A 12,334-nucleotide genomic window follows, 5' to 3' on the forward strand; every position below is an offset into this window, starting at 1 on the left:
GTAAAGTCAAGTTTAGTTAATCTGAGAATTCAGAATGAGAAAGTCAAAAGAATATTTCACCTCTGCTAGTCATCATGTTTGCTTCTGTCTCTCAGTAAGATTCAGAGTTTAGATGCTGACAGCTGAACTTTGTTTGCTCCCGGCGGCCTCTAGTGGCCGTCAGAGGAACTGCAGCTGCTGCTCATGTTTGCATCAGAATGACAGACGCGGCTGAGACAGTTTGAAATGCGTTTTTATTGACGATTAAGAACAGAATTAATTTCATTCTTCACTGTTTGGATCGATCTGAATCTGGAGGCTGACAGGAAGCGGTGTGACGTCATCAGAAAGGGTTGATGATGTCATCGGTTCAGCTGTAGGCATCTTTCTCAGTCTGTGATTGGCTGGATGGTGCAGCCACGGGGAGCACAGGGGTCAACAACGCAGGCCGGACAGGCTCCGCCCCCAACTCACCTGGAGAGAGAGAGAGAGAGAGAGACAGGTTAGAGCAGAGTCAGGAGGGCGAGCGAGAAGTAAAATCTGGTTTTATTCTTCCAAAGTAGAAAATCTACGTAGTAGAAATTAACAGAGTAAATCATATTACAGTAGAGAATATTAGAGTCGAATGTAGTGAAGTAAAATAAAGAAGAACAGGTTCCAGTAGAGAAAAGCAGGAGAAGAGTAGAAGACAGTAGAGAACAACTTAGATTCAACAGAGTTAAATAGAGTAAAGTTGAATAGACAGAGCAGATGTAGAAACAGTTTAGTAGAGAGACTTTCACCCTTCAGTAGAAAACAGTAGAGAGCAGTTTGGTAGAACAGAATAGAGTAAAGTCCAGTAGAGCAGGTTTTAGTGCAGTAGAGTAGACTGAGAACAGAGACGAGTGGATCCTCTCACCGCTCTGTGACGTCAGTCTGGTTCCCAGTTGGCTCCAGAACGAGCAGGCGTTCTGACTCAGACCCCGCTGCTGGTCGAGGGCGGGGCTTAACTGCAGGTAGGTGGGTGGAGCCACAGAGGACAGGACCGGCTGCCAGCGGGGCAGAACTGACTCCGCCCACAAACGGGACGGGTTCGGGTTCCTGAGAAAAAAAACAGCACAACGAGTTTTATTAAATGTGCCAGTGAAGCAGAGCAGCATGTTACTGTTGTAGCTGCTGGAGGTGGAGCTAGTTTACACTACTTTATATACAGTTAGCTAGTTTAGTCCAGTGGTTCCCAACCTAGGGGTCGGGCCCCTCCAAAGGGTCAGCAGATAAATCAAGTCTGTTCAAAGTTTAGTAGATTATAACCTTTATTTCAATGGAATATGACGACTTTATGTTCAATAAATAACTGCTCTACAGGACTCTCATGGACTCATTCTTTGTTACCTGCAGGTTAGTGATGGAGGCTCGTTTATAGATTCAACCGAGTGTTTTTTGTGTGTGTTTATGAAACGAGCGTCTCACCCGGTCCTGATGAAGCTGGAGACGTAGGTCATCACGGCCAGAGAGAGGCGTCGCTCAGAGGAGGTGAAACGCTGAGAGCTCATTGGATGATGAGGAGCTCCAAACACAAACTGAACATCCAATGGGACGGACACATCCGCCCTGCACACAGGAAACAGACAAACAGCCGGACAGGTGAGGATCTGTTACCTGTTCATGACTCATATTGATAATCATGATATCTGCACACCAGGGGCAAGATATGCTAACATTAGCTCATGAGCTAACTATGTTTTTTTGCTGAGTCATCATGTACTAATAACATGTTTGTTACTTGATGCTAATTGAGGTGTTTTAGCTCAGTAGCTAACGAGGTGTGAGGCTACAACTGCTGCTGATCAACTTCCTGTTTGCATGTAAAACACTCAGTGAACAGTCGCACCTGTTGTTGGTGGCAGGTTGATGGTACAGGAAGACGTTAGCCTTGCTGTTAGCCCAGTGGCTAGCCATCTGCAGACTGGGACAGATGATGAACAGATCTCTGCAGCACAAAGACAAACAAAAAAACAAACTGGTATTATTCATTATTACATTATTCTAATTAGTGTGCAGTAATTACAGACTGAAATGTGTCTGTAAGACCAAGTAGATTCAGGATTTTGTTAATTTATTCTTTGATCAGTTAGTTCCTCATTTAAACCGTCAGTTTGCCAGTTTTCAGACATTTAACATTTGACTACTTTGGTTTCTACAGAGCCCCGAACGATTAATAATCTGCACACACAGATTATTTAATTAGTGCTCTTGATTTATCTGGAAAGTGACAAAGAAGACATTTCCCTGTAACAACACCTGAAGTTTATCCACAAGATTGAAATAAAACCTCATTAAATCCAAGTGATCCGCAGTGACTAAATGAATCAGTTGTTTTTCTTCTTTTATTCCATGAAAAACATCATTTTGTAGAACTGAAGCAACCAAACGTCCTCTGGATCATGTATACGCGTCAGCAGCACATATATGGAACATCCAGGATTTACAGCTGAATGAACAGATGTTCTTACAGATGTGACCGCAGTATCTGACCTGGTGGCGTTGTTGAGCGCTCTGGAGAACAGGTTGTATCCGGCGGGGGAGGGGCTGTGATCCAGAGAGTAGAACCAGGCCGCCGCCTCCTTCAGCAGCTCGCTGCCCTTCGCTCCACCCAGCGAGCGACTCAGAGCCTCGTAGAACGCCGTCTTACCGTCAGCACGACCCTGCAGAGCCTCAAAGTCCTGAACACAGAGAGAGAGGAGAGAAAACAGGATCAATAACAGACACGAGGGTTCAATAACAGGAATTAATACTCTGGTATTTCTCAGGAAAAATACCTGCAGGAACCTGAGATGGAACAAAGATCAGTGAGACACGTTTTCCAGAACAACCATGGAAATCAGTTATTTTAACTTTTATTTTGACGTGTTTATCCTGTCATGCTTCATCACCTCCATCCATAACAGGCACCTAACTGAGAGACATCATTGCTTTTTGCATAATTCTTTGCACATGACGCTAATGAGGGTAAATTAAGTTTAGTTGTACGGGGACTGTAGCCGTCACCTGGTGTGTGATAGCGGCGGCGTGCTGACTAGAGATGTGCAGAGAGCCCAGTATTTATATTTGAATACAAGTGGAAAGAGGCTTAAAAATCCTGTTTTTGTTTTTATTAGGCTTTTAATTTTAGAAAATTAAAGTGTTATAATCAGTGTTCATGAATAAACTACCTTATGAAGGACAACGTCCCCACACCGGGTCTCTAACTGGAGTCTCCCAGATCAGAGACGACTGCGCTGACTACTGAGATAAAACTTTACTCATCACCTCATTGCAGACAGACCTCTACCTATTTATACACCCATAACACACAGACAGCACAGCAGGTAACATGTAGAAGAACTTCAAAGGTGATTCTTGCTTTGCACTTTTCATTTATTGCCTATTTTTTTACAACCTAACTTTGTGGAAAGGAGAAGAGGAACAACAGGTTATGGAGAGTCTCTTGAGAGCACTTTGCTTGTGTCAGTAGTTCAGCTTTATCTCTGGGGAACACCCCCAACTCCAGGACTGATGTCCAAATAAGGAAATGTGCGTCATGTAGCAGGTGGATGTGACTCCCCTCACTGAGACCTGCTGATAGACGTCACAGCGGAGCAGAGGAGAGACACTGAGATAGTGATGTAACCGACCTGCTCGCTGGTATTTGACATGTTTTTTTTTCTTCTCGAATAGAAATAATTAAAAAGAATATTTGTATGAAACAAATATTCGTACAAAACCCACTATTTGTGCTTTGCTGAATAACGTATTTGTATTCGGGCACACCCCTAATGCTGACTGTGACTGCAGACGTTCCTGCTTCACTGTGAGGAAACTATCTCTCTATTATTATTATTATTATTATTATTATTATTATTATTATTATTATTATTATAACTATCTTGCGTGTTATTTTGTGGCAGTTTGGCGTCCGTTTCAGAGGAGAGCTCAGTGTCGGGGGTTGGGTGGGTGTTAATCTGCAGCCTTTCTGAGGTACATGTATGTTTACATTGGAATGATTTCATCATTCATCTTTTATTGTAGGAATGTTGTGTGTGTGTGTTGTAGAGCTCCTTGAGCATTTGTGTGTAAGGGTAATTGTTCCTGTCGGGGAGATTAGTTATATGAGGTTAGGTCAGGCTGCTGTCTTGATGTTTTTTCTCTTCTTTTTGTTTATTTTAACTGTTAACTGGGACCTCGTAGACTCTAACCCCTGTTAATCTGATCTGATGTTGTTGGATTATTTCTTAGCTTGCTGACAACTAACTTGCTGTTTTGTGCTTAAAGTGATTTTATCTATTGGACTTTATTTTGTATAATAATTATTGGTATTTCTAGTGTAACTATATATCTTCGCAGTGTTGGAATCCTGAGAAAACAGAAAATGTGTCTCAGTGATCTTCATCTTTACTTTTGAGGAAATCTTTTGTATCTTATTAATTGTACAGTATTTTTTTTATTATTTTGTCTTTAAGCTCCATTAAATACTATTATTTTCAAAGATTTAATTGTGTTTACAGATGTTTTGCTCCTGACCTCTTAAAACAACAGTTTTTCTATTTAAGAACCTGCTTCAGTTTCAGCTGTTTTCACACTTTCTATAAAACGACACAATGAATGTTGGAGTATTTTTTAGTTTCTTTCTTCAAATTTAAAAACGTTTTTTCCTCTTTAAGCAGCTTTCACAGTTACAGTTTTTTGAATGCAGCTGTTTCTGTCTCATGTAAACATCACGGTGACCTCTGACCTTTATCCTGCGCGCTCGGCTGATCAGACCGTCATGCTCCGACGTTCCCAGCAGCAGGTCGACTCTGTGGAAAGACGACTGAGAGACGGACTGACGGACCGGAGACCAGGACTGAAACGGACCACTGACCGCCATCAGCTGCAACACACACACACACACACACACACACACACACACACACACACACACACACACACACACACACAGGACAGGTGAGACATGTGGAAACCTGGACTTTCATCATGATAACCTGTCTCAGTTTGTGTGGACTCTACTTTGGTCTGAGCAGCGTTGAGCGTGTGCACAGGTGTCGCTCTGAGGCAGGCGGCCATCTTGTCGTCATCAGCGGGATCAGAGGTCACGCAGCCCAGCTCTTTGGCCAGATCGACCACCTGGCGTCTGGATGTGGAGGCAGTCTGAACCAGCGATGGAGAAAACACAGAACCGCCCTGCAGGAAGAACAAGAACACAGCAGCTGTGACGCAGAGCAGAGACGCCAAACATCTGACTGATTATTTTACATATTTAGAGCCTTAAATGGTTTTGAATAGAGCTGCAATGATTAGTTGATTAATCAATTAATTGCCAACTGTTAATTTAATCACCAGCTATTTTGATAATCGATTAAACCTTTTGAGTCATTTTTTAAGAAGAAAAAGTCCAAATTCTCTGATTAAAGCTTCTTAAATGTGAATATTTTCTGGTTTCTTTTGTCCTCTATGACACCAAACTGAATATCTTCGTCGTCGTGGACTTTCTGGAAACACTGATTCACATTTTTCACCTTTTTCTGACATTTTATGGACCAAACAACTAATATGATTAATTGAGAGACTAATCAACAATTGAATCGATAATGATCGTTAGCTGCAGCTCTAGTTCCACGCAGACTTTTCCATCTGAGATTCAGTTGTAGACGTTTTGTTGTGGTGTGTGTCTGGTGGGAAATTAAACTACTGACAGCAGTTACTATTTTCTACTTTTGGTTTCATTCACATTTAAAGCCTTTAACAGCTGTAAATCTTCATTAGTTATTTTTGCAGGTGCTGTTTATTGTTCCTGTTTACGGCTAATGCTGCTGCTAACTCGTATTGTTGTTGCTAAATGCTCAGTAACAATTATCTGCTACTAACTGCAGCTTCTAATTACTTTTACTACTGCTATCCGTTATTACTGCTGCTCAATAGTTTAAAGATTTGCTAACTGCTAATTGCTGCTAACTAGCATTACTGCTGCTAACTACATTTTACTACGGCTGATTACTGCTGCTGCTAACTTGTACAAGTGCTGCTAAATGCTATTACTACTGCTAACTGCTTCTGCTGTTTAATACTATTCCTACTGTGAGTGCAAGTACTGCTGCTAGTTCTACTTTTCCTGCCACTAACAACTGCTGTGAAAAATGAGTCCATGTTTACTTGTCTTGTTTTGTCTGATCATAGTCCAAAACCCAAAGATAAACGGTTTAGTATTAAAACCAGAAAATATTCACGTTTGGGAAGCTAGAACCAGTTCATTTTTTCCATTTTTGTTTACATAATTGTTTAAATGATTATTTGATTATCAGAATTTCTGCCAATTAATTTTCTGTTGATTGACTAATTGATTAACTGCTGTTGCTACCTGCTTCCTCTGTTTGCTGTTCTGCTAAATGCTAACACTACTGCTAACTGCTGGTGCTGCTACATTCAGCAGATGACAGATCAGACTGTACAGCCATGTTTCCATCAGAAGTTCAGGTACTTTGGAACCAGAGGAACTGATTTCAGGAACTAAACTTGGAACTAAAAGTCTCTGTTGTGCATCCTGTTTGTGTTTCCACCACATCTGAGGAACCAGATGGATTCAGATTTGAAATGCAGCATTCACACATGAGGAAACAACAGCACAGATTTGTCCTGTTGTTCTTTGTATTTGCTGCTGATGAGTTGGATATAACGAATGAATGAAAAGGGGAATGCAGAGAGTCTCTGTCTCCCCAGTAAATCATCTGCTAAATGTTTGAAGCTTTTATTTCTTTTATTTCCTGCCTCCAAGAGTTCCTGTACTTTTAAAAGTAACCCGACACTGGTTCCTCCAGTGGAAACGCAGCTTATCAGGTAAGTTTCTATTCAGATTGTTTTCTGTAGGTGTTAAATGATCAGACTGTCTGCAGGATTCTCACCATCAGCATCAAACGCTGGAACAGAGGAGACGAAGAGGAGAGGAGGTGAAGGCTGGTGATGTCAGCACCATGACGCTCCGCCCCGACGGTCACTCTGCTGCTGTCTCCGCCCACCAGAGAGACGTGGGCGTTAACCCAACGAAGCACCGCCTCCTGGTCCGACAGGCCGTAGTTACCATGGAGACCAGATGAACCTGGAGACAGATGGTGTTTACATAGTTTATTCAGGAAGTCCTGTGTGTATTTACCTGGGCAGGTGTGTGTGTGTGTACGTTAATCTGTGCAAGTGTGTGTATGTGTGTGTTCTTACCTGTGCAGGTGTGTGTGTGTGTGTGTGTGTGTGTGTGTGTGCTTGCCTGTGCAGGTGTGTGTGTGTGTGTGTGTGTGTGTGCTTACCTGAGCAGGTGTGTGTGTGTGTGTGTGTGTGTGTGCTTACCTGAGCAGGTGTGTGTACGTTAATCTGTGCAAGTGTGTGTGTGTGTGTGTGTGTTTACCTGTGCAGGTGTGTGTGTGTGTGTTTACTTGTGCAGGTGTGTGTGCGTGTGTGTTTACCTGTACTCAGGAATCCCAGCGCTGCAGTTCGGTAGCTGGCTGTTACCACGACGATGTTACCCATGGCAGCCAGGGTGGAGCCATCCAACAGTCCTGCGCTCTGATTGGCAGAAGGGTTGAAGAAGAAAACCAGGACTGGGACACGCCCCCTCTGACACACACACACGCACACACACACACACACACACACACACACACACACACACACACACACACAGGTCAGCTGAGGTCACTGATGATGTAATGCTTCTATTGCAAATTGTGTTTATATAAAATGTTTCTGTGTTTGTGCAGTTTGACCTCAGTGAGATCAATAACTGTCAGTGTGATTTAAAGTCACATGGAGATCTTGGGGGTGTTGAGGATTTGGTCACAGTTTTTATCTGCTTGTTGTCAATCAATTGTAAACAAATAAATAAATGAATAAAAGTACTGACCAGACCAGCAGGACTGAAGATGTTGAGGTAGAGACAGTCCTCGCTGGAAGCTGCAGACTCGACATCACCTGGCTGGATACAGCTGGGACTGAAGGACAGGACATCAAGAGACAGTCATCGCATTTAAAGGATAATTCTGGCTATTTTCTATATTTTCTTATTGTCAACAAATCCAACAATGAACTGATCTACTAACAAGTATTGTGTGTGTATCAAAGCCTGATATATCTGATTCCTCCGTTGTTGCTATTAAAAACACGTCAGTGAGTCACACCGCTGCACTGGGTCACATGTTCCTTCATCATCAAGAGTTTGGACACGTTAGTTTGTTTAGAAATGTTCCCATAATTTATTTTCTTAGTATTTTGCTAAATCATATTATATCTATTAGTTTAGTATTTTCTGTCAGACAGACAGGTGGTTACCGTGGTTTCGTGGCGTCCCAGGTTCCCATCCAATCAGCCGGCTGAGCTGCTGTAAAGCGGAGTGATCCTATTGGTGGACGGGCGTACGGGACTCCCAGGAACTGAACCACCGCCTTCCTTTCTGAGCCAAGGACTGTTTCCACGGCAACACCCTGCAGGGTCCCATGACCCGGGATGGAGACGGACGTATCCAATGGCAACGGCTCTGAAGACGAAGGGACAGGTGAGCATGGTGGGAATAAAAACGTTGGCCTGAGAGTAGCTGCGCTGTGATTGGCTAGTTGGCTCACCTGTCCGCAGGTACACCTGGGGGGCGGGCTCTCTGATGACCAGCCTGCAGGAGAAGCTGTGGGCGGAGCTTAGCCCACAGACGGTGGTGTCGGGATAGAGGACGCAGCGAGTGGCGGACTCCGCCTCACTGACTGAAACCGCCACACAGGACTCCGCCTCCTGACAGGCTGAAACAGGAAGTCAACAGGAAGTATCAGGGTCCGCTACTTCCTGTCTGACCCAACACTGATAATAATCTCTGAATCTTTTAACAGCTGTGGTTACCGTGGAGACACCAGTCCCTCGTCTCGTCCCGATCTGCGGCAATGTCACGGCTCACATGTATGACATCATACGTAGAGACAGACGGGTCAACGAGGAACGCCGAGTCAGCGAGGAGCTGCCACCCTGACACTGAGACACAAATACTCAGGTAGTACTTTGTGTACTGCAGTGAGAGTACTGCAGTAGTGGTAGTAGGGGTAGTATTTGCAGTACTGGTAGAAACTCTAGCAGTAATTGTGGTAGTTGCAGCAGTATCAGTGTTAACAGTAGCAGTACTTGTAGTAGTAGCAGCAGTATCAGTGTTAACAGTAGCAGTACTTGTAGTAGTAGCAGCAGTATCAGTGTTAACAGTAGCAGTACTTGTAGTAGTAGCAGCAGTATCAGCGTTAACAGTAGCAGTACTTGTAGAAGTAGTAGCAGCAGTATCAGTGTTAACAGTAGCAGTACTTGTAGTAGTAGTAGCAGCAGTATCAGTGTTAACAGTAGCAGTACTTGTAGTAGTAGCAGCAGTATTAGTGTAACAGTAGCAGTACTTGTAGTAGTAGCAGCAGTATCGGTGTTAACAGTAGCAGTACTTGTAGTAGTAGCAGCAGTATTAGTGTAACAGTAGCAGTACTTGTAGTAGTAGCAGCAGTATTAGTGTAACAGTAGCAGTACTTGTAGTAGTAGCAGCAGTATCAGTGTTAACAGTAGCAGTACTTGTAGTAGTAGTAGCAGTATCAGTGTTAACAGTAGCAGTACTTGTAGTAGTAGCAGCAGTATCAGTGTTAACAGTAGCAGTACTTGTAGTAGTAGCAGCAGTATTAGTGTAACAGTAGCAGTACTTGTAGTAGTAGCAGCAGTATCAGTGTTAACAGTAGCAGTACTTGTAGTAGTAGCAGCAGTATCAGTGTTAACAGTAGCAGTACTTGTAGTAGTAGTAGCAGTATCAGTGTTAACAGTAGCAGTACTTGTAGTAGTAGCAGCAGTATCAGTGTTAACAGTAGCAGTACTTGTAGTAGTAGCAGCAGTATCAGTGTTAACAGTAGCAGTACTTGTAGTAGTAGCAGCAGTATTAGTGTAACAGTAGCAGTACTTGTAGTAGTAGCAGCAGTATCAGTGTTAACAGTAGCAGTACTTGTAGTAGTAGCAGCAGTATTAGTGTAACAGTAGCAGTACTTGTAGTAGTAGCAGCAGTATCAGTGTTAACAGTAGCAGTACTTGTAGTAGTAGTAGCAGTATCAGTGTTAACAGTAGCAGTACTTGTAGTAGTAGCAGCAGTATCAGTGTTAACAGTAGCAGTACTTGTAGTAGTAGTAGCAGTATCAGTGTTAACAGTAGCAGTACTTGTAGTAGTAGCAGCAGTATCAGTGTTAGCAGTAGCAGTACTTGTAGTAGTAGCAGCAGTATCAGCGTTAACAGTAGCAGTACTTGTAGAAGTAGTAGCAGCAGTATCAGTGTTAACAGTAGCAGTACTTGTAGTAGTAGTAGCAGCAGTATTAGTGTAACAGTAGCAGTACTTGTAGTAGTAGCAGCAGTATCAGTGTTAACAGTAGCAGTACTTGTAGTAGTAGCAGCAGTATTAGTGTAACAGTAGCAGTACTTGTAGTAGTAGCAGCAGTATTAGTGTTAACAGTAGCAGTACTTGTAGTAGTAGCAGCAGTATTAGTGTTAACAGTAGCAGTACTTGTAGTAGTAGCAGCAGTATTAGTGTTAACAGTAGCAGTACTTGTAGTAGTAGTAGCAGCAGTATTAGTGTAACAGTAGCAGTACTTGTAGTAGTAGCAGCAGTATTAGTGTTAACAGTAGCAGTACTTGTAGTAGTAGCAGCAGTATTAGTGTAACAGTAGCAGTACTTGTAGTAGTAGCAGCAGTATTAGTGTTAACAGTAGCAGTACTTGTAGTAGTAGCAGCAGTATTAGTGTTAACAGTAGCAGTACTTGTAGTAGTTGCAGCAGTATCAGTGTTAACAGTAGCAGTACTTGTAGTAGTTGCAGCAGTATCAGTGTTAACAGTAGCAGTACTTGTAGTAGTAGTAACAGCAGTATTAGTAGTAGTACTGCAGTTTTTCAGTCTCACCGTTTATTTTGAGTGGCGGCAGGTTGAACGGAGGACAGAGAGCAGGAGACGAACTCCACTGATTCACTGAAAACACGAACATGTCGGGTTGAACACCGTCGGTATTTATATATGTCAGTGTGTATCTGTTGTGTATTTGTCTGTATTTGTGTGTGTATTTGTGTGTGTATTTGTCTGTATTTGTGTGTATTTGTGTGTGTATTTGTGTGTATTTGTGTGTGTACCAGGTTTCTGGTACCAGCCGAAGGGGTCTGGTGTGGTCTTCACTTCAGACGGTCTGCAGTCCTGCGTCCTCCAGGTCGTCTTGTCGTCCTCACCGCAGGTCTGAACCCCGAGACTGATCAGAGCCAGACACACCACACCTGCACACACACATACGCACGCACGCACATTTAAAATTTTTGAAATATTTTTTCCTTTCCCTAAATGTACTCACATTTTTTAAAATTTTGATTATTCATGTCATTTTTTATAATTAGGGACTGAGGCCAAAAGGCAGAGGACTACTGTAAAACGGTAGTCCTCTGCCTAAGGACGAGGACCCTATTGTCTTTCGTTCGCTGTTTCTTTCTTTATTATTACGCCACTTAAACCTTAAATTTGACCCCCTAAACATGCTCAAAAACTCACCAAATTTAGCACGCACATCAGGTCTGGTGAAAAATTTGATAAAATGTAAACATTAACCCCTAAAGTGCCAAAATGTGCTCTCTAGCGCCACCTATGTAACTAAAATGGTCGCCACGGCCCGTAGGAAGGTCGTAGAGAGATCAACCCAAAACTCAATCATTTGTCTCATCAAGACCTAAAAATCATCTGCTGACACCCCTGACCTAAATCCAACAGGAAGTCCGCAATCTCAATTTCAAAATAAGACTTTGATGCAATTTTGGACCCCGAACAAACGCTATCTCCTCAGAGGGCGTTAATGGTATCGGCTTCAAACTTTAATACATGACTTATGACACTGTGCTGAGAAAAAGTTGTTAAAAACGGTTTGGATTTCATAAGCCCTGAAAGTTGCAGTGCCACATCCAATCACAATGTAAACCACTAGGGGAGGCAATCTATGGGCATTAACTTTGTGTCAAACAGAGGCTTCTGATGTCTAAACTATAAGTCTGACCACTTTCAAACCTGTATCAATGGATGCCCAACATAATTTCTTACTATAATATGATTTTTAATGTAAGATTTGGCCAAAGTCATGGGATTTATGAGGATATTTCACAAGAAGCATACTCTAAAATCCTCCTCTCCAACTGCTCCTGGTGATGTCACTCCCTCAGTGCTGTGAAACATTCCGCAATACACACTCATTATAAAATCACAGGAGGAGCAAGAAAAGACTTTAAAACTCACACTCTAATATCTCAAAAACAATAACAGATAGAAAAAACATGTAAATTCAAGA

At 42.6% G+C, this 12,334-nt stretch overlaps 1 protein-coding gene across 1 annotated transcript in view; it reads right to left on the reverse strand.

The window, feature by feature from the left end:
• Positions 1 to 214: 214 nt before the first annotated feature.
• The window catches only part of tg (thyroglobulin), a 33,361-nt gene continuing 21,241 nt past the window's right edge, over positions 215 to 12,334 (reverse strand). The window contains exons 35-49 of the mRNA XM_067600287.1: positions 11,145 to 11,282; positions 10,921 to 10,986; positions 8,863 to 8,991; positions 8,598 to 8,765; positions 8,308 to 8,512; positions 7,883 to 7,970; positions 7,446 to 7,596; positions 6,894 to 7,087; positions 5,005 to 5,178; positions 4,730 to 4,867; positions 2,494 to 2,681; positions 1,850 to 1,948; positions 1,429 to 1,569; positions 878 to 1,059; positions 215 to 453 (exon numbers count right to left, since the gene is read on the reverse strand). Coding sequence (XP_067456388.1) covers positions 350 to 453; positions 878 to 1,059; positions 1,429 to 1,569; positions 1,850 to 1,948; positions 2,494 to 2,681; positions 4,730 to 4,867; positions 5,005 to 5,178; positions 6,894 to 7,087; positions 7,446 to 7,596; positions 7,883 to 7,970; positions 8,308 to 8,512; positions 8,598 to 8,765; positions 8,863 to 8,991; positions 10,921 to 10,986; positions 11,145 to 11,282 — 2,165 coding nt within the window. The 3' untranslated portion in view covers positions 215 to 349. The remainder of the gene's footprint in view (positions 454 to 877; positions 1,060 to 1,428; positions 1,570 to 1,849; positions 1,949 to 2,493; positions 2,682 to 4,729; positions 4,868 to 5,004; positions 5,179 to 6,893; positions 7,088 to 7,445; positions 7,597 to 7,882; positions 7,971 to 8,307; positions 8,513 to 8,597; positions 8,766 to 8,862; positions 8,992 to 10,920; positions 10,987 to 11,144; positions 11,283 to 12,334) is intronic.

The sequence above is a fragment of the Thunnus thynnus genome, chromosome 10 (genome assembly GCF_963924715.1).
Source record: "Thunnus thynnus chromosome 10, fThuThy2.1, whole genome shotgun sequence".
NCBI lineage: Eukaryota > Metazoa > Chordata > Actinopteri > Scombriformes > Scombridae > Thunnus > Thunnus thynnus.